General features: G+C 46.3%; 1 protein-coding gene across 10 annotated transcripts in view; it reads left to right on the forward strand.

Annotated features, from left to right (window-relative positions):
* ZNF618 (zinc finger protein 618) overlaps window positions 1-21,020 on the forward strand; it is a 163,636-nt gene that overhangs the window by 57,305 nt on the left and 85,311 nt on the right. For 7 of the 10 annotated variants that reach the window (XM_035564643.2, XM_035564652.2, XM_035564644.2 and 4 more), the window contains exon 1: window positions 19,576-19,842. The exons of 1 other annotated variant lie outside the window; for it this stretch is intronic. In XM_035564643.2, coding sequence (XP_035420536.1) covers window positions 19,739-19,842 — 104 coding nt within the window. In that variant the 5' untranslated portion in view covers window positions 19,576-19,738. Of the gene's footprint in view, window positions 1-12,404; window positions 12,449-19,575; window positions 19,843-21,020 lie in introns of those variants that run through there. 2 more of the 10 variants (XM_035564648.2, XM_035564645.2) reach the window with 1 other exon arrangement.

Genomic DNA, 21,020 nt, shown 5'->3' on the forward strand with positions numbered 1-21,020 from the left:
TGGCAGCAGTTACTGGTCTGCAGACTTACAGAGGACTAATGATGCAGCCTGCAAAATTCAGTCCCAAAATGGATTCTGTAAGAACATTTGTACCTTTGTTCACATCACGGTCACGGTTTTCCAGCACTGCTCTGACAATACCTGTCCAGTGGCAGAGCTGTGCAAATAATAGATTTTTTGTTTCCTTGAAGCACTGACAAATTGAAAAATTCCTTCTTGGGTTGAGCCAAAGGAAAAATATATTGATTTTAATTTTTGTTGTGAAAATAAAAAATAGCATTTGGGGGTATATAGGTTTGGGTTGAACAAAATTTGGGGCTTGCAAGTATTTCCTTTAGATTTTGAACATACCTTCAAGTTCTTGCTTTAAAAAATAAATAGGACAGATATTTTGCCTGTATGAATCAGAAAATTTTAAATGTCAGACTGCGTCACTTCCACTTTTTGAAAATGAGTGTCATACTCCATTGTATGAATACTTCAGCAAAAATGACACTAATCCATGCAATAGTCGGTCTTGCTATATAGCTACACTTCCGGCTGAAAATAATTTCCCTTCAGCTCTATGCCCTTATTTTTTTTCAGCTCCATGAACTATAGAGAATATAAGGTCAGGAAGGATGGGTCTGGGTGATGTTTGTCCCATGGAAACGCCTCGAAAGAGAATTTCTTTAGTCCAGGCGATTGCTGAAAGATGTCAGTTTGGGAGTGACAGAAGCAAAGGCTGGTGGTATGCAGAGAGAACCCCTCTTCCCAGCCTGGTTTGAGGACTTGAGGTGAGGTTTGCAGGGCAGGTCCTGGGCCAGATCGGCTGCTCCATCACCGCGCCCTCCGCGCTCGGCAGCCCCTGGGTTTTCTCCAGGAGAGGAACGTGTCCCCGCAGGAGCGCTCCCACAGCCTTTGCGTTTCAGCTGTACCCAGGAGCAGTTGTTTTTTCTCTTCCCTTATTTTCCAAATTGCCATAGTTCTCGGGAACCCACCCGACTTTGCTGAGGGCAGCAAGGCATTTTTTTCGTCCTTTTTTATTTTTTTTCTTTTTTTAATCTAGGAGGTTTGTTGTTTATTTATTTATATCCACTCAGGGAGTTGATCTGTTGATATTTATAGGATTTGTGGTTGGCTGATGGGGGTTATTTTGCAATCAGAATTTCTTAGATTTCTACTTTAAGCCTGCTTTTTTCAAACTTCGTTTTTTTCCCTTTGTTCTATTTTTTCTTTTTTCTCTTTTCTCTTTTTACTGTTTTGTCTTCCTTTTTTCTTTTTTCTTTTTTTTTTTTTTTTTGAGAGAGAGACAGGCAGACTAAACTCTTTCTGAATTTTTCCCCTGTAATTACTGCTCTTTTTTAAGTTTGAAAAAATCATCAAGCTTTGTGTGCCGTCCCCCTTCTTACTTTTAGGTCAATGTGGTTTGACTTTTTCTTTTTTTTTTTCCCTTTCCAAAGTAAAATTACCACAATTTCATGCTATTAAAAAAGCCAATCACACAAAATTGGGAGAGAAGGTGACGATCCCTAGTTAACCTTCCAGTGGTAAACATTTGTTTAGTTTCAGCTTCTTAGCTCATCTCTGAGCGCTACAAGGGGTTTCTCTTGTAAGGCTAAAAAAAAATTATAGTGATAAAATAAGAATTTTATTCTTACAGTCCTGCTCTTAACACAGTTGCACTGTGGTCCAATGTATCTATGTCCATTGAGGTATTTATTAAATTATGCATTTTTAATTCTGGATACTAATTTACTGCTTTGGATTATCATTTGACAAATGTTTAATTTTTCGTTATATACCTCAGATATAAAACTGAACATCATTAATACCTTGCATCTGTACAGCGCAGTTAATTACGAAAGGACCCAAAGCATTCTCCAAAATTTACAAAAGAAAGATTAAAAACTCCAAAATGTATAGTTCTGCCCAGGGATCACATTACTACCACGGACGCACAGATGACAGGACAGCTGCTCTGGGACGTGCATCGCAGTGTCTGCAGATTTAAAGGGCAAAGTTTTAGTCTTATGAAAGCTTCTTCCAAGAAGTACTTCATCACCGGGCTCCTCCTCGGCTCCTCGGCCCGCGAAGCTGCGGTTGGTGGATCTCCCCCGGGCACAAGCTGTCCTCTGAGGATGTTCTGGACATGATTTGTTTTTATTTTTTGTTTTGAATGTTTTCTAATGTCTTGGGTTGGGGCTTCTTGAAGGTCACAGGCTCCTGTTGGAGACCAGCGGGGCGATCTGTGGGGTTCTCTGGCATTTTCGCACTGGGAAGCAGCGATGGGACTTTGGGGTTCACGGACATCTGTCCAGGGAGCTACCCTGTTCAGGGGTGGTTTTCCTGGAGGTACAGGCTTGGCTCTCTCTTTTCCAGCACCATTTTCAGTGCTCAGAGAGCAGGACTTGAGCATCTGAAACAGCTCAAGGTGCAGGAGCAGAGGTGCTTCTGGTGAGCCACGGTGCTGTCAGGTGATTCACCTGCTCTAACGAGCATCAGGAGTGCTCCTGATGGCAGAAATGCTCCCATGTAGCCTGCAGCCTGTATCTGCATGGTGGAGTTGCACCTGAAGGTGCTTTTGGATCAGGACATCCCACGGTTTGAGAGCTTGAGGTGTCTCCTGGCTGGTCGCCGCTTGCAGCTGCTGCCCCAGGGGCCGTGCTCCCTGCAGCGTGGCTCTGCTGCCCTCGGCTGTTTGCTCTACCCGTGGCTTCTCTCACCAGGCTCCTGTCAGCGGTGCCCCGTGACTGGCGCGGAACACAACAAGTTCTATCTGAGCACCAGGCAGCCCTTCTGAGCTGTGCAGGTGGCAGGGCACTGGCACAGGCTGCCCAGAGAGGTTGTGGAGTCCCCTCCTTGGAGATCTTCAGGAGCCTCCTGGACGTGGTGCTGGACACCTTGCTCTGGGTGGCTCTGCTGGGACAGGGCTTGGACCAGAGGCGCCCAGGGGTGCCTCAGCCTCTGTCAGCCGTGCCATGACTCTCTGTTTTCACAAAACAATGGCGTAGATCAAACCTTCCACCGAGTCCTTCCACCTATGGTGCAGTTAGCCTGGGCCGGCATGCTCCCAGCCCGTGCCTCTCACAGGCCGGCGTGCCGCGCACTCACCTGGCAGGGCAGGGCCGGGCTGGCCAGGCCGTGCCCGCTGCATCGCTCAACGTGTGCGGAGGAACGGTGCTGGCGGTTCCTGCGGGCTGGGTAACTCATGCCGCGGGAGGTGACCGCAGCTCCGTCGGATGTGGCATTTCAAAGCACAGCCTACCTACGCAGAGCCAGGAGATGTGCCTGTTTGGAAACGGCAGAACAAAATGTGTCTAACAGCACTTCTGTAGTAAAATGTGTGGGATTCTGTGTATAAATAAGTCCTACTATTTTTTTTTTTTCACATGCGCTTATAGCTTTTTAGATATGTTTGTTTTATCAACTTGGAAAGTTGCCTGTAACAGGATTTTTTAAAAATTGATTTCCTGAGAGTTTCCTGTGAAATTGGAAACCTGGAGAAATGGGTGGATTTCTGAAATACTATCGCATGGTTTTTCTCCCCCTTTTTTCCCTAAGTAAAAAATAATAATACCCTCCTCCCCCCTCAAGGTTTCATTCCATATACATTTATTCTTTAAAAATATTTCCAGCTGTTCCTTTTGCTGGGAAACTCATACCATCTATAAACAAGGGCTTGATTCAGATAATTCTGTTGTTTTTCCTGGTCACTCTGATTTTCCAGCTTTTACAATATGAGAGTTCAGAAGTAATCAGTAATGGTTTTTCTCCTCTTCACCCTCAATTTGATTATTTTTCTCGTAAAGAACAGAGTAAGAAGAGCGCTGAGCAACAGGAGATGGAAAAAATATTTTGATTACTTTTCAGTTGCTTATAATCAAGGAGTAACTCTTTAAATCCAGGGCAATTTATTGCATTGATTTAATTCATAATTTTAATTTAACTACTTTTTTGAAGGAAAAAAAAAAGACAAAAACAACAGCACACTGAGGTGCATAAGGTTGAAGCTTTTTAATACTTGTTTGAACAGTTGTAGTTTTAGGTTAAAATTTATTTAATGTTCCCTTTCTTCTGTCTACCTCTGCCAGAATACGCTACTTGAATTTCCCTGGGCTGCCACAAGAGAAAAATTGAAATTCAAAGCACAGATTCCGCCAGTACTTTCAGCAAGTTCATAAAATTACTCATATGAATATTCCCTTGACTCAAAGGCAACTGCTTGCAGTCCTTAAACCTGTCTGGGACTATCTGAAGTATTGGGAGCCAAAGCAAATGGTAGGTGACACGGAAATCCTGAGTACTTCAAAGGCAATTTTTTTCAGTTTCAGGAGCAAGAAGCTCTGGAGTTGTTCAGTGCCTGGCCAAGCTGTTTGTGATATTTTGATCTTTTTTTCCTTTCATGTCAATAGGCTGGCGTTAAATCTGGAGGGTGGTTTTCATCTTGTAATCCATAATGTGGATATAACTGGGAGGGGTGCCCTTAGTGCAGGACAGGAAGAGCTGGAGGTGACAGAGGTGGCCAGAATTATTTCCTCGCTGATTTTGGTGTTTGCGTGGCTCTCCCAGTTATGAGCTAGCAAAACCCTTAATGTGCCTTTTCCAGCAGGGAGTAAACCTCTTCAGTCTGAAACTTTTAGAAGAACTTGTAATTACGAGTTACAGAGCCAGCTCAGAAACTGGGTGGCTGCAAGTAAAACACCCAAGTTATTAAGTTAAGATTATAAAGTGGAAAGATAATCAGTAATAAGCAAGAAGTAAATACAGTGAAATTTACTGAGAATAATTTCCAGATTTTAATCACTTTTATTATAATAATACTAATCATTATTATTTGTCTACTTAGAATTTTCACCTCTGTGCTCCAACTTTCTCTGCCTGAGATAAGAGTTTGGGGAAAAGTTAGAGCAAACCAAGTCCAGCCGCTTTCAAGACCAAACAATGTTAAAAAAAAGAAAAAGAAAAATAATTCTTCTGCCAATACAAAGAGAATTGAAATCAGTGTAGAGAGGGCCCCTGAGTTAAGTCAGAACTGAAACTCTGAAGGTGGAAAGCGTCATTCTCGTTTCAGCTTCTCCAGTGAAATCTTGTGCTCACGTCTGATCTTTGGGCTGCTTTGGGCTGATGGAGCTCCTGGCTCCGTCTCCATCAGCCATATTCGGGAAGTGCTGAGCAGCTTTGGGACAACTGGGGACCTTCAGGGAGGCGGGCTGCTTCCTTCCCCAGTCATTCGAGTGGTGTGAAGCATCATCAGCTTTTAGTTCTCCATGTTAATTCAGGGATGGGCACCTGGGAGGGACGAGGTGAGGATCAGTCAGACTCTGTGCATGGGATCATCCGTGGGGTGGCCCCGTGGGGATGAGAGCATCTCTTTGCAGCTCTGGTGGTTTATCGTGTTGGGACACTGCAGCGCTCTTGGCTGTCCTGGCACTGTGGTGGTCAAGCAGCACCCCTGGCCTCAGACGCTGGGAACCACCACCTCTGGGTGCTGAATCGTGCTGATAGACCATGTTCTCTGCCTGAATGTATTCCTTGCCACATGTCCTTTCTGGGACATCGGCCACCAGCAAGAAGGAGACACAGGAACCTTAGGTGATGGTGTTTTCCTACCTAGAAATTGCTCTGTAACAACTGGTTTCTTTGTACGATGAGTAACTGGTTCCAGCAGGCGTTACCTGTACAGGTAGATGAGATGGATGAGCTCATGTCGGTGAGCTGGCTGTAATAAATTCATGAATTCCGCTCAAACGTGCACCAAGCATGCAGACTTGATGGTGGCCAAGTGGGGTTGGATGGGTTAATGATGGGTTAATGGTGTCCCTGTGGCAGTGGGGATGCTCTGTCTTCTGGTGCCTGGGAGCTGGGAACTGGTTTGTCACGGCACCATGGAGTCACCTTGGCAGCTTCCAGTGAATGAACTTTGGAAATCTAAACATTGAAGCAAGTCTTTGTAGTGCTGGGTTTAAGTAATGCATGTGCAGAAATATCTGTAGTCCTGTTGCTGTACTCTCCTCTGGCACTGGGTGTGCTGAGTTACAGACTGAAAGATTTCAGTAGATGCGTTGGTCCAGTCACTGATGGGTGGACCTGTCCCAGCGCCATCGATGCTGCTTGGGTGAGCCCAGTGCCTGGTGATGGTTCCTGCATGGCCCTTATGTCCCTGATTGTCACCCTTGGTGCCCTTCTCACCTGCTCACCTCTGGCTGGGCTGGGGCTCCATGCAGTTCTGTGGCCAAGGTGAGAGTCACCACCTTTCTCGTGGTGACCTCGAGTAGAAAATACTCCCACTACTCTCATCTCGGAGCGTGATTTGTTTTTAATATCGGGTGTTCCACCTTGCTGCAGGAGAAAGCACCGACCTCAGCCCCTACATGCTCTGCATTTTCACTGCGGCAAGACAGCAGCTGAAGGAAGGGGAGGAATTGCCCCAGAAGCTCAGCACTAACTCAGCACCGCTGTTCATCAAGGCAGAGCCCGCAATGGGCAGGGCCGGGGGTACCCCATCCCTGGGGCTCGGCTCTGCTGGTGCTCCCTGCTCTCCTGGGGGAGATGCCTTGGTAGAGCTCAGATTTCCTCCGTGTTGAATTTTTTTTATTATTATTATTCTGGTTATTTCTTGAGAGGAATGCTGCAGCTGAGGAAATAGGCAGCACATTCCTCCTTCCCAATGAACTTACTTGTTCCCTCGTGGAAAAATCATCCCTTTCAGAGGCTGGTGCAGCCCATCTAGCTGTGCTAAGGCGAAGGGTAAGGATGGGATAAGCCAAAGCTTTCCAAAGCATCAGAGATCATTTTGCCTGGTGTAGGGGATACTTTGACTCCAGGAAGTGCGTGGGCACAGGTGCTCAGCTCACCCAGCCGCTCAGCATCGCTCCCTGCCTTTTGTTAAACGTGGGGGGCATCGCTGAGCTGGGACCGGGGGGGAGGGAGAGAACCAAGTGGGGGAGATGCAGAGGGCTGTGGTGCAAAATTCAGCACTTGAGCTTTTCCTTAGCATCCCCATGTTGACGGTGGGAAGCAAAGGGCACAGGTGTATGGATGGGTCCTGGTGTTCTGCAGATGTTTTGGTCTGGTAGGGGGTTCTTCTTTCTCTCTCTCTCTCTCTCTCTTTTGGTTTTTTTTTTGGTTCTTTAATGAAAGTTAAATAGGAAACTGCCAGTGTCTTACCCTTTGTTTAAAAACAAAACAAAACAAAAAGCACTTCCTGCATTTTCTGTTGCTCTGAAGTTAATAATAATAGACAGTGCAGGTAGGTAGGCCGGCAGTTATTTTTATGGCACATTCCTTTGTAAGGTCTGTTTTCAGTTGCTTATCATGTTGCCAAATTTTAATTATTTGGGGTGAAATTTTCCATGCTGGATGTCTGTTTCTGGCTCCCTCCTGACCTGTACGTGTGTTTTGTGTTTTGCCGAAAATGATTCAGCTGTCTTTGGGAATGCATTCAGGTTGCTTTTTTTTTTTTTCTTTTTCCTTTCCCCCCCCCAGGTAAAACAAACAATTCCACCCTTCCACAAACAATCCAGTGAGTTAACCCGCCTTACTCTGCTTTGGGAGAGGTTGTGAAAGGACCTCACAAGTTACTATAAAAACACAGAATTGGTAGTATGGGTGAGAACAATTAATTCACATAAGCATTAATTAACACGGGTTGAATGCAGTGTGGTGGAGGTGCATCAGGCAGCAATTTGGGTTCAATTCTGGTGGATTTTGAGCTGCTACCAGCCCATGTGGGTCCGGGGCTCCCTGTCCTGTCCATGCTGGCCCCAGGGTTTGTGGTGGTAACTTCAATGATCAAGCAGAAAGCCCATGCCTAAGTCTGAAATCTCATTTAACATTTTAACGCTTTTTAGTTGTTAATGCTTCTCAGTAACTGTTAAAATGTTGTGTTTTCTTTTCCCAAAAAAGTGTAGCCCTTTCTCTAAACATGCATTTCTGGGGTCAGTTGTACATCTGCTTGGACTCCTAATTTTTGACACTTTATCCTGTTAGGAGATGTTGACTGATACATTTTTTATTTATCTCATGATTTACTTTTTGCTTACCACTTGAATTGAGGAACATATGGCCAGAAACCACATTCTGGTTTTGTGCATTTTAATTTAATGGATATTTATTTGTATTAGTTTTGTTTAACTACCTTAAACGTAACAGATAAGTACAAAAGCACCTTTGGAATCACATTTTGAATTGTAAATTATTTTATGCAAGAAGCTGTGCTACTAATTATGCAGCAGGAGCCTTGCCTCTGTTGCAAAGCCCCGGGTCCTGGTGGAGGCGAGCAGAGCCCATCCTTCCCGGCTTACGGACCGGCAGGCAGGCGCAAACGCTGCTCTTCTGCTTTTTCAATTAAAAATGAGGAAGTCCCTGAATTAAATTAACTGGGTAAACTGGTGTGCAGAAGATTTATCTTTCCCCTTCCCGAAGACACTACTTCGTTGAAAGCTGCTCTCAGCCATTTCAGTATTTTCTGGTTGCCAGTGGTTGAATGGCAATTTCCACCAATTCACTGCTTTAACCTTTCTTGGGATGTTTCTGCTCCTTAAATGGGATATTCTAGAAGTTAAAAGCAACTTTTTGCTTTATATGGGTTAATAGTGTGGCCTGCTAAAGTCATCAAAACTTAGTATTCGATTCTAAATCCAGCTCATTGCAAAATAAAAGAACAAAAGTTTGTTTCAGCCAGATTTTTAGGAACGTGTGCAGCATCTCCCCATGTTCCCTGTGCTGAGGGCGAGCCCGAAGCTGAGCGGGAGAGGAGGAGAAGCACCTTTTGGGCAGGGCCATGGGCTGGAGGCCAGGCTGGTGCCACCAGGGGTTGCGATGCACTGTTGCGGTGGTTTCTCAGGCCGGTCCAGGTAGCGCTTGCTCAGTCTCTGTCCATGGAGCGGGTCGCTGGGCACTGCCTGGCCACGCTCAGAAATAGCCGCTTTTCAAGTGGCTCGGGCTGGCCACGATGGCCATTTCTGCAGGTAGCTGCTCACAGGGCGTGCTGCCACCCAGCCCTGCACCAAAGCCGTAAATTCAAGTCCTCAGGTCTGTGATAGGGAGGTTGTTTGTGAATTTGATCAGTTTGGGGCCAGCAGCCTGGCAGCAGTCACCTCTGCCCAGACCATCCTGTAGCTGCAGCCCCAGCCGGACTTCCCCGGGCTTGGCGCTGAACCAAACGGAGCCGCAACCGAGATAAACCGCTGGTACAGCAGATTTGCCAGTTTGGAAACTGGAGCAGTGTGTGAAGGTTTCTCCTAGTGGCACCGTTGGTGAGGATGGGCTTATTTAAGCATCCAGAAACCTTTCAGAGAGCCAACCTGGATCTGATGGCCTTCTTTTGGTCTGACAGATCCAAACTAGGAAGTCAGGTGTGGGCTTGCAGCAGCCCCTGAACAACCACGCCACTGGTGTCCATCAGTAGGATCTTGAGCATTTTCCCACGTGGGCAGGCTGGGAGGTGGTCTCCCCTCCAAGAGCATCTTGGCTGGTGTTAAACTGCCTGGATTGAGAGCTCTCTTCTCTTTGTGGTTCCTGTTTTCTGTCTTTTAAAACAGAAATACCTAATGATGGTGTGGTCACACCATCACATTTCCCTTTCTGTGCTCCTCGTGCACATCTCACCCTTTGCACTGATACATGCAGCAGCCTAGGAGGAGGGAGCCCATGAATTGCTCAGGAAAAGAAGTTAAAAAGCAAAAAAATTGTCATTAGAATTCATTAAAAAAAAAAATAAAGCAGAAGGGGAAAATGACACAGGGCAAGTGCACACCAAATGTAGAAGGTAAACAAAAAATGAAGTAAATAATAAAACTGCCAGGGGCCTTCTGGTGCTGCCTCTTCTGGTGCTGCCTGTGGGTCGCCCACATCACGAGGTGATGCTGCAGGTGGGCCTGGGTCGGGCCTGGGCTTGGGCCTTGCACACGGGTGCGTTTGTCCTGAGCCTCCCGTGTGGTTGCCCCGTCCTGTTTCTAGCACGTCACTTGCTCGACTCCAGATACAGGTAGGAAAAGGAGCGATGTCTGCATTAGGCGGGGTGGTAAATCAGACGAGAGGTTGTGCACGTGTGTACAAGCATAAAGTACGGCGCTGGGCTATCGGCACGCTTCGTGTTGGAGCACGCTGCCGGCACCATGCTCTCCGAGAAGGAATTTGTACCTAAAGGATACCTTGCTTACATGGGGGACAAACACTGTGAATTCAAACAGTTTCGTGAATTTGAGGCTTGGTGCCAGCTGCTGACGTGCCTCCCTACTTCCCAAACCGAAATCTTTTAATTTTGGGTGAATAGCACACAGTGTTGCCGCTGGAGCGGTGCAGCCCGGTGATGGGAGGGCAGAGTTCGGCTTGGGCTTCTGCGCCGGGGGGCTCCTGGAGCTCGGGAGCCTTTCTGCTCCGCCCCTGTTCGGCGGCTGCTCCTACCGAGGGGCACGGGAGGTGGCTCACGGGCTGCCCGCGAGGCTGGGCTGTATGGAAAGCTCTTCAAAGGGGTGGGCACTGAAGTGTCGCCGATCTGTAGGGGTAGGGGAGTTCGGGTAATGCTGATGCCCCAGCACCCCACAAGGCTTTTGGCCTGGCTTTATGTAAAGTCTCCTTTTTATCTTTTTTTTTTCTTTCCTTTTTTTCTTTTTTGTACACACAGATCTAATCTTCTAGAAAATGCCCTGAAGGTTTGAGCAATCTACCAGTTGCAGGAACCCATAAAGCTTTTTTTTTTTTTTTTCCCATTGTGTAAGCATGACAAATCATTAATTTTTGATTGATTGCTTTGAATTATGGGTGCTCTGACATCCTTTCTGTAGCTGAACAGCTGTATAACAAATGAACATATCAGTGCTCACAAAAGATTGGAGATCTAACAGAAGCAATTACATTGTCAGCTCCTCCCTTCTGGCTTTTCCCAGGCAATGGAGGGAGGAAATTTTTTAACAGAAATTCCTCAAGTGGCTAACAATAATAATAAAAAAAAAAAACCTTTTTGTAATTGAATTAGATTTTTATCTCTTCATTTCCAGTGAATTTCTGAAACCTTTAGAAGCCAGGATGCCTTCCTGCTTTGTGTAACTCAGAGAATCCTTTTGAACAAAATTTCATCCAAAGAATTAAAAAAAATAAAATCAAATTGTAATTTTTTGGTTGCTATTCCTTTAAGATTTCAGAATTGCACCAGTGCACTAAATGTGACCTCCATAACTTTTAAATTAAGAATTTATGCTGGCTTGAAATTTATGAAATATTTCAGCATGAAAGAAAGCCTTTTTCCCTCAGGAAAATTGAGCAATAAATCACAGCACTCTCGATTTACTGCCCTACAGCCAGCCAAAGATAGGATTTTTTTCCTTCCCCCCTTCGTTCTGAAAAAAAAAAAAATGTAATCATATAAGACAGCTTAGCTGCTATCCTCCCACTCTCTAGAATTTTTAATTTCAGCTGTTTCTGCTTGGATTTATTTCCAATATTCCTGCTCGGCTTTTCAATTTCCTCAGTTATTAAATTTTAATTCAGTGCATTAGCATTTAAATTAAAAAAGGGTTTATTTTATCGAAATCGTTGGCTAGCCCCCATCCTGCTGCACATGAATTGCCTGTTTCTGCCATTTGCACAAAATGTGAAATGCAGCTAATATCTTTTAACTTGTATTTGCACAAATTCAGAAATAAAATTTCTGGGTTTGGAATAATATTGTCTTTCCAAGGAAGCCTCTAATCAGAGAGCTGGAGGAAGGAGGCGGGGAGGAGGTGGCGGCTCCCGCTCATCCCCTTCCTGCGACCGGGAGGGCAGGACTGGGCCGCCCGCGGGCGAGCCAGGTGTGTCTGGGCAGGGAGCTCCCCTGGGGGCTCCTTCCCTGCAGCCCGGCCTCCAGGCAGGGCAGGGCTTGAAGGAGTCCTGGCTTGGGATGAGGAGCTTTGGGATGACACCCAGTGCCCCCATGCCTGCTGCCTGATCCGGCCCGGCAGAGCAAATGCAAGGCACTGTGGGATTTTGGTGTAATTTTAGGCTATCTGAGCTTGGATGCTTTGATTTTTCTTCCAGCAAATTGCGTATTTTGGCCTTGTTTTCCTCCTGCAAAGCATGGATTGTTGCTTTAAACTTGGGAGGTTTCCGGTAGAGCACAACAAAATAATTGCACAAGTGATCTCCACCGCTTGCTGCCAGCTGGTTGTTTTTGGAGATATCATGGGGATAGGAATAAAAACAAAAAATCACCTTCTTGGTGGAGCTGTGTCTGAAGTCCTGCCTCAGTCTGTGGAAAACTTGGTGCACCTGCTTGGATTTAAGTGCATGACACATCCTGCCAAAACTAAACATGGAGGATGCATGTGACTCAGAATGGAGAAACTCAAGGTGGCTTTGGTGCAGAATGCACCGAAAGTGTTGGAAGACAGCCTTGCCTTTCTTGACCTAAACAGCGTTTTTTAATGTGTTTTGCCCCACAGGCCGACGAGAGCAACAGCACTGGGAGGAGGAGCTCTTCCAGCAGGTACGTGACAGTTTTCTCTTCGGTGGTGGGACACGGTGGGCAGCTGCAGTTCTGCTGGGGTGCGCTGCCCCGTCTCGGAGATGGGTGGTGAGGAGAATGAGATGGGAGTTGTTAGAGTGCAGAGGCCATACACCCATGTTTAGACTTTGCTAGAGATGGATGCAAGAAAGATAATTCTAGTCTTGGGGGTCCACGAGGAGTTATGTGTGTGAGTGCAGCGGGGGGGCCCGTGCCCATGCCATGGTGCAACGACCATCGCAGCATGCAGCTCTGATGGAGACTTCAGTCCGTGCTGCACAGGCTGGCTGGGGAAGGGGGCCCATGGCCCGGAGGAAAGTGTGGCACAAAGGTGAGGGAGGTGCTGAGGCTGGGGCTGTCCATGCTGTGGCCTCACTACCTCCTGCCCGTCGGTGCTGTGGGGCACCTTTCCTTGCTGGGCGCACTGGGAGGTGGGAGGTGCACTATGGATGGTGCTTCTCCATCTCTGAGGGGCAGCTGGCCACCTACCTTCCTTCCTCGGTCAGACGTAAATTAATTTTAATTGGGTTTCCTCTGGAGAGCAGCACTGGTGTGCCAGGAGGACGGGGCACGGCGTGGCTTTGGTGCTGGTTGGGTTTGTGTGGTCCTGTGAGCCGGTTCCGCCTGTCAGCGGTCCACCAGCAGCACGGCAAACTCATCACCCAGGTTTAAAAAGTTTTGTGGTAAAAATAGATGGAGATGTAGGAGCTGAGAAATGTGAGGCTGGAAAAGGCAACACTGAGATATACAGGGGAGGGGAGCACATGGTGTGGGAAGGGGAGAGGGCTGCAACAGAGAATGGAAACATCCACAAGAGTTGGTAGGAAAGTCAGGGAGGTGCCAGCATGTGGTGAGGGGACCACCACCCACCCAGGGCACGTTTGTGGGTTACATCCGTTTGCGGGTTACATTGGCATGGATGGGGGAAGATAGGCGATGGAGAACAGGAGCCAGTTTGGCTGCTGTGGAAATAGTCATTGAAGTGCAGGTTTGGGCACCCGTCCTGGCGTCACCTCCATCAGCATCACCTGCCCCGTCCTCAGCGCGGTCCTTTGCAGCGAGCACCAGACCCCAGGCGCTGCCGGCCTCCTGCAGAGGTGGAGCTGTATTTCATGCCCTCCTGTCTGCACTACCCAGCGGTGCCATCTCTCTGCTAATGGTATTCCAGAACACCTTTCTACTTCCTTCTGAGACTCAAAAGCACTCAGGAGATCTCCAAAATGCTCTGTGCGGCACTGGGTGCTCCGTGCTGCAGCAGACGCCTTTGCAGGGTTTCCGAATGAAACTGCCATTTTGCGGTGCTGTGGTGGTGCCCGGCTTTGGGCACCTCTTGGGTACCCGGTGGTTGGGGCTCGGCAGGTGGATTTCAGCATGGGGGAGCAAGCACCAGCATCAGATGTCTTATGCAAAAGAAAATTTAAAATTTAAGTTTTCCCAGTTTGGGGAGGCTCATCAGTGAGGACCAGCAGTGCTTGCTTTTAGGATGCTGGGAATGAGCCTGAACAAAGCGCTGGGGGGAAAGCTGAAAATTGGCTAAGGAACTAGGCATTGCTTGCTTCCCCCAAAGTTTTTATCCTGACTTTTGATCTGATCTTCTAGCTCTCACTGGAGGGTTTTGCAGTGCTGGTCCATGAGCTCAGTCTCCATGTGGACACAGATGTCTCAAGGCAGTCTGGTGTGGATGTCCTCCCCTCCTGGGCGTGCAGGAGGTGCCCTCGGGCTGAGGACCTGAGCATCCTCCTGGGCGTGAGCCAGAGCCACTCCACAGGCGGGCACCCGAACTCACAGCGGTGGCAGAACTGCTTCCAGCAGCATCACTCTTTACGTACATAGAGAACGAGCGTGAGGCTGGCCATCGCGTTTTTTCTTTTAGAAAAGTGGAAACAAAATCCACTTCAGCATCTGCCTGGCTGAACAAAAGATGTTCAAAGAAACATTTTTTTTTAAAAAAAAAAAGCAGTTGTTTTAAAAAAACCTGCTGTCAGTGACTGAAGGTTGAAATTTGGATTTGATGAAATCAGAGGCCGCTAATGGCTGGGGATACAGAGTAGATGTTTTTTGAGGTTGTTGCTGCTTGAAACTGTCTCATTAATTGCAAGCTATCATGTTAGATTTTAAGTATTCGTTTATATCAGGAAAAAGTATAAGCAAAATAAGGTTGCCAGGGCAACTTTACCTTTTTTACAATATTTTTTTATTATTACTTTTTTTACTATAGCATGCTTGATATTAATGTGGTGACCATAGTATTGGGCCGCTCCTGTTTTTATTTATTTATTGGATTGCATTGATTTTATTCTGTTTCAAGTAAATGTTAAAAGCTCTGAAGGCACAGGATTTTACTGATCTTATCACCTCTGCAGCTCTGATCGGGCCTGTCTGCTGCCTTTGAAATAACATTGGTTCAGCGTGCAGCCATTTTCAGCTGAGAATTAGTGGTGGCAGAAAGCGCACTCTGTTTCCTACCTTATTAACTTATGTGTGGATCCTGTGCCTCACTGTATGCTTGTTAATGGGATATTTTAAAAACCAAGGAGAATTGTTAGGAGCATAGGAAAACGCTTCTTTTAAGGGAGCGGGAGGAGAGATGGCTGTTTGCCTTGGAGAAGATGACAATTAAGAGACAACATGACAAAGCTGTGCATGTTATTGAACACTCCAGAAAAGGTAGATCAGAGACTTCTTTTTTTCCCTTTTGCAAGAAAAAAGAGGCAGTCAACAAAATTAAAAGGTAGGAAATTAAAAGCCGATAACAAGAAGGATTCTTTTTTCTTGCATGGTGGGCTGTTGGAGCTGTTGGAGCATATTGCCAAGAGCTGGGCGCTCGAGTGGCATTCAGAAGGAGCTCAAACGGAGGATGTCATCTATAGGTGACACGGGTCACCTGGGTGACCCATGGGTGACGTGGGTCTCTCTTCTGGATGAGAGATGTTTCCTGGGGATCAGTTACCCTGCTGCTGTCTGTGGAAAGTTCCTTGAACCTTTTCCTGAAGCCCCTCCTGAGCAAGGGAGACTGACCTGGATTCACTCGCTGTCTGCACGCCAGCCTTGTAGGGCTGCGGACCTCGGGGTGGCTGTTGGGAATCCTCACGACACCATCAGAAGGCGAACTGCTTACCAATAATTAATGTCAGCATTCAGATGGTGGGCTCTGGATCTTGACAAGAAATAATTGAAAAACAAAATGTGCAATTATGTCTGACAAGCAGCGTGTGCTTTTCTTGGTCACCAGAGCCTTGTGTAGTCATGTGTTAGACACGGTTTTATATAATTATTACTGTTTATGTGGTGGGTGTCAAAGGAAGGAAGATTTTTAGTTTCAAGTCCTCCGTTGGCTATTTATTTTAAAGTCATTAGATTTGTTTTCAGACTTAACTACACTTAATGTGCGAGACTCCTGCTGAATAAATCAGACCCTGATATAGGAACTGCATCTGTTTGCGGAGGGAACGGAGCCAGCTGGAAGCTCAGCCCCCGTCTGCACGAGGGCTGTCACCAGCCGGGGAACCCGCTTGCAGCACAGATGTAGCTGTGCAGAAAAACCTGCTTCTCTCCTCAAACAGAGGTAAATCCCAGACCCGCTGGGGTTGTGAACTGGCTGTGAGAGCCTGGATGGGTCTTGTAGTTACTGCAGCATTTCCCAGCACTGTCGTAAGGGTCCCAAAGATGGTGGGAGCTCTCTTGGAGGTGAAGCTTCAGCAGAAGGGCTGTGCGGGACGTGAGCATTTCCAGCGGCTCCTTTGGCTGGGATTTGGAGGTCTCCCAGCTCTGATGTGGTGCGCTTTTCCCTAACACATCAGAGCAAGCTGTGGTGCTTAGGTGCTCTGGCAGTTTTGGTCTTTATCAAGAGGACTGTTGTCAGGAAAGGTTGTGTGTTTTAGTAGACCAAGATAGCTGGAAAAATTAAATATGCTGCTTTGTTTCTCTTCACCAGATTTTAATTTGTAGTTTTACCTCTTCAAAAATCATGTGATTTCAATAAGATGTGTAAATAAGACTATTTCAATAAGATGTTTCCACCTGGAGGATGGACTGGATGTGCCAAGAATGTGCCTGGATGTGCCAAGATGTTCTTACACCTACTTTGCTCCTTTGCCTTACTGGTGGTATCTTTTCTCCTCCTTCCCTCTCTGTGCATTCTGTCCTTTGCAGACACATCCTCATTTGCAGCTCTTTTAACCCAAAGGGAGGTCTGCCAGGGATGGCACCAGCTCTTCTGCAGGCTCCTCTCCCACCTGACCAGTCCTCACCATGTCCCCGGCTTTCAGGGAGGAGGATCTCCAGGTGTGGCCAAGCATGGGTGGGCATCCCTGGGACATGGTTCTCTGAACCTCTGAAGAAAGTTCTGCACCCCACGAAGGGATGTGTGTGAGTGTTTCTAAGAAGCCAAACTATTTAAACTGTTTCCCCTTCCTTTACAAAGCCACCTGTGGGATTTTCAGTCCCAGAGCATGAAGAGCTTAAGATATCCTCATCCTGCATCAGAAAGAGACAAAGTATTAATAATGAGGCAAGGTAGTTAATAAGTCTTGGTGCTCTGTGAAGGATTCTTACCAGCCATCTTCAAAAAGGAGGAAACAAACCAACCAGCCAACCAAAAAGGAACAAAGCAACCCCCCAGAAATCCCCACTAGCTGATTTAAGAGAAGTGGACAGTGGTGTTAAGTTCTGTGCTGGGATGAAGACAAAAACTGTGGGAAACCTGTGCAGGTTTCCTTGAAACACAAACCAAGGTCAAGGTGCTGCAGGTGTACACGTAAAAGAAGAGACAACAGTGCATAAATGCATCGCAGAGCCCGTGGGACCAACGTTTTCTGCATAATCCATGCCAATTTGCCACGCCAGACCCAGGGAAGCCTCTGAAGGTTTGAGTTGGAGAAATGTGTCTTTCTGGAGCTGTGAAGTACTGAGACGCAGTAGCAATAATGTCTTGGGCAAAGCTGAGTTACCAGGACATAATTTTTCGCAGGTCATTTGCTCTCATGGCCAGCTTGGGGTTGTTCTGATAAGAGCGTATAGTCTCCTATCTTGTTTACTTTAAATGCGTGTGTATCTCCAGCAACAGGACATCTGCCACCTCATTTGTATCACTCCCCGGCTGAGGAGTTCTCCCAGTCCCGAGGTCCTGTCTCCTTTTCTGGCCGTCTCTTCCGTTTGCTCGTTTTATCCCATTCATCTCGCGGCCGTTCTGTGCCATGCTGTCGCCCATGGGTCCATGGCGCAGTCTGGTGTGGGCTTCTCCTGGTGGTGTCGGTGGACCTATGGAGGTCTGCAGACAGTTGTCACCCCCTCAGTCATTTCTTAGTCAAGCAACATAGAGCTCTTTCACCGATATAAATAAATCCTTAATCTATTTTCTTTGTTTTTCCCTGAATTTCTTTGTCTCTGTTGACATTTCCACGCTTGAAAATTTAAAGATGCTGGCAGCTATTCTATTATCATCTTAAATTTAGTTTTTAACCTGCATCATTTGTATGTCACAGTTTTTATCAGACTGAATTCTTTTGCTTTTGGCAAACACTGAGCATTTGTTTTTTGTTGGATAAGCCTTATTTTTTTTTTTTTAATTTGGTTAGACTTCCCTCTTCAAACCATCCTCAAGATACTCCTAATAAGGACTTAAGGGAATTTGTTTTGCTAATAACTTAGGAATTCTTTGTGGCTCTTTACTATTGTTCATGTTTGTATTTTAATGTTTATTTTCTAGAGGAGAGGCAGCCTGGTTTGGTCCTGTAGTTTACCTGTTCTGAAGGATTTGGAGCTTTGGAGCTGTTGAGCATCCCTTGAGGAAAGAACACACAATTAAATTCCTCTTACACTTACTGAAGCAGTTTGTTGTTAGGAAAGGTTGTGTGTTTTAGTAGACCAAGAATGTTCGAAAAAATAAGTATGCTGCTTTGTTTGTATGTTTTCCTTAGATTTTAGCAGTTGTTTCATTTATGGTATTATTTCTTCAAAAACATTTTATTTCTTTTATGTCTTGAGACCCTCACTGCTACAAAGCTGTTGATGCAGCATGCTTGAGAAGTCTCTGAGCAGATGAACACTTATATTCCTGTTAAGAATTTCTTCTTTTTTGCGTTGGGGGATTCCTGCTAAATACACGCATATGTGTTCTGCAGTCAGTTAAATTATGGTGAGGGTCGAGGTTAGGATCACTACGTAAAGCTCAGGACATGGTGGTGCAACAACTGGGCTAGAACACTAGAAATCACTTCAGTTGTTGCTTTCTTGAGAGTTTGCTGCTAGTCGGTCCTGGGGTCCTCGCGGTGCTGATCTCGCACCATGCTATGTGTTGCATTAGTTTGGTGTTTTTGAAAGTTCTTGCCTCTCTTTTTTGGCTGATGTTGCCTCTCTCTGATGGCTGGCTGCCATCAGAGGCAGGTAGTGATCCTACTTGATGCATCTCTCTTCTAAAAAGCACTTAGGGTATTCTGAATTTATGAACTCCATGACAGCCGTGGTATCTATTGAGCAACATTTTTCCAGAGTTGCCTAAATGGCAGTTACTGTTGTATTTCTGCCTGCAGAAGGATGTGGTGTCACACTCTGATTTTAGCTTGTTTTTGGGGGGAAAAGCAGAAAACTTGGATGTGTCCCAGGAAAGGACAGGGTTTTGGGCTGTATTTCTTACCTCAGAAATTATCTTTGCATGTCCAATTAATGTGATCTCCTCAGATCTAATTGCTAAATTTGGAGGATGGGTGTCACAGCCCCTGAGAGTTGCACATTCATCCTGGTTAGCCTCAGCTTATTTTGGGTAGTTTGTAAGTGATTACTGCATTCCGAAAAGTCATCTCTGGCACAGGATGGGTACACCAGCCTGGTGAAGCAAACCCTCTGGCTGACCAAGGATACAGCCTGTAGGACTGTGAATGAAGCAAGCAGAGAGATTTGAAGTAACCCTTCCAACCTAGCAGTGACCTTGAAGTCCTCGAAGCATGAGGTTCACATGAGCATGTTGCGTGGGCTCTGACCCATCTTTTTTTCATTTTTTCTGTTTTTCAGCATGTTTTGTTCCTTCACTGATGGAGGAAGAAGGAGTTCCCATTCCCTAAAATAATTTCAGAGAACGAGAGTGTACAGGTTCTTCTCGTAATGTTTGCTTTCAGAGGCTGTACCCACACTTTGAGAATATGCAGTGGCATCTTGGTGATTCTGAAAAGAACTGAAATCTCCTGGGGGAACAGTAGTGACCATGACCTCCCCGTGCTGATCTGTGACCAGGAGTTCGTGTTACCAACACACACCTGCACATGGTGCCACCAGCACATGGTGCCACCACTAAGAGTGCTGCTGGCATTCTTCTTCCTGCTCTGGTATCTGTGCTTCAAAACGCGGATGGGTTCCCAAACACTTGTGGAAAGAATTGGAAGGTATATTTTAATGTGTGTACAGTATATATTAAGGAAGTGTGTTCACTTTACTTCATTCAAGAGACAGCAGAAGAGGTTGCTTGCTCCTATGGAGGGGAGATTCCCAGTAAGAGGATCTCTTCTCCAGCAAACCAAGTGGAGCATGGCTCAATGACCAGAGCCAGCTATCCATGCTGGAGATACGGTGCTTGTTTTGGAGGATAATGACTCATAGGAGAGACCCAGAAATGTGTTTGTTAATCCAGAACTTTGCACATCAAAATCAAGGCGGCCTCCATAGAAAAGAGGCACTAGATCAAACTGCAGGTGTGCTTTTGGCAGAGGAACAGCTCTGGAGCTCAGGAGGTTGGGCTGGGTGAGTAGGTTGGTCGCTGTGAGGGAACGTTTGAAGCAGGAAGCATCGAAACTAGAAGCAAAATGTTCAGCTGTGTCACTGGAAAAAATAGCCCCATCTTTTCTCTCTTTTAACCCTAAACTTGAAAGCCTTTTTGGCCAGTAATGTCTGTGAAAGAGGTGGCCCTGGTGGAGGACACCAGCCAGTTCCCCTGCTTTCTGACCCACTCCACTCCACTTCTCCCCATGCGAGGCATAGTGCCCACACAGCGGGGCTGCCCTGGGGAGCAAATGAGAACTAAGAAGAGGGGGTAGGAAGGGCACCGCAAATCATTTATCAAACAAACTTGAATTTTACATTGTTCTTTTTCTCTTCCTGCTTTCATCATCTCCATGTAAACTGAGAGTTTGTTTCCAGCTGCTCTGTTTGGGGAGGTTTAGGTTGGATATTAGGAAGAACTTCTTTACTGAAAGGGTTGTTAGGCATTGGAATGGGCTGCCCAGGGAGGTAGTTGAGTCACCATCCCTGGAGGGCTTTAAAAGACGTTTAGATGTAGAGCTTGGTGATATGGTTTAGTGGAGGACTTGTTAGTGTTAGGTCAGAGGTTGGACTGGGTGATCTTGGAGGTCTCTTCCAACCTAGATGATTCTGTGATTCTGTCCATTCCACTTCCCTTAGCTCCAGTCCTGGCAGGAACCTTCTGACCCTGAAAACTATGGCAGAGGTCTGTAAGTTGAGCCCAATTTTTTTCAGCCCTACATTTTGTGCCTGCTTTCCTTTCTGACAGCTGAAGCCTTTTGATAAGGCATGAGATGAGCCAGCTGCCTGTTGGTTTTGAGAAGGC

Source organism: Cygnus atratus, chromosome 19 (genome assembly GCF_013377495.2).
Source record: "Cygnus atratus isolate AKBS03 ecotype Queensland, Australia chromosome 19, CAtr_DNAZoo_HiC_assembly, whole genome shotgun sequence".
Classification (NCBI taxonomy): Eukaryota; Metazoa; Chordata; class Aves; order Anseriformes; family Anatidae; genus Cygnus; species Cygnus atratus.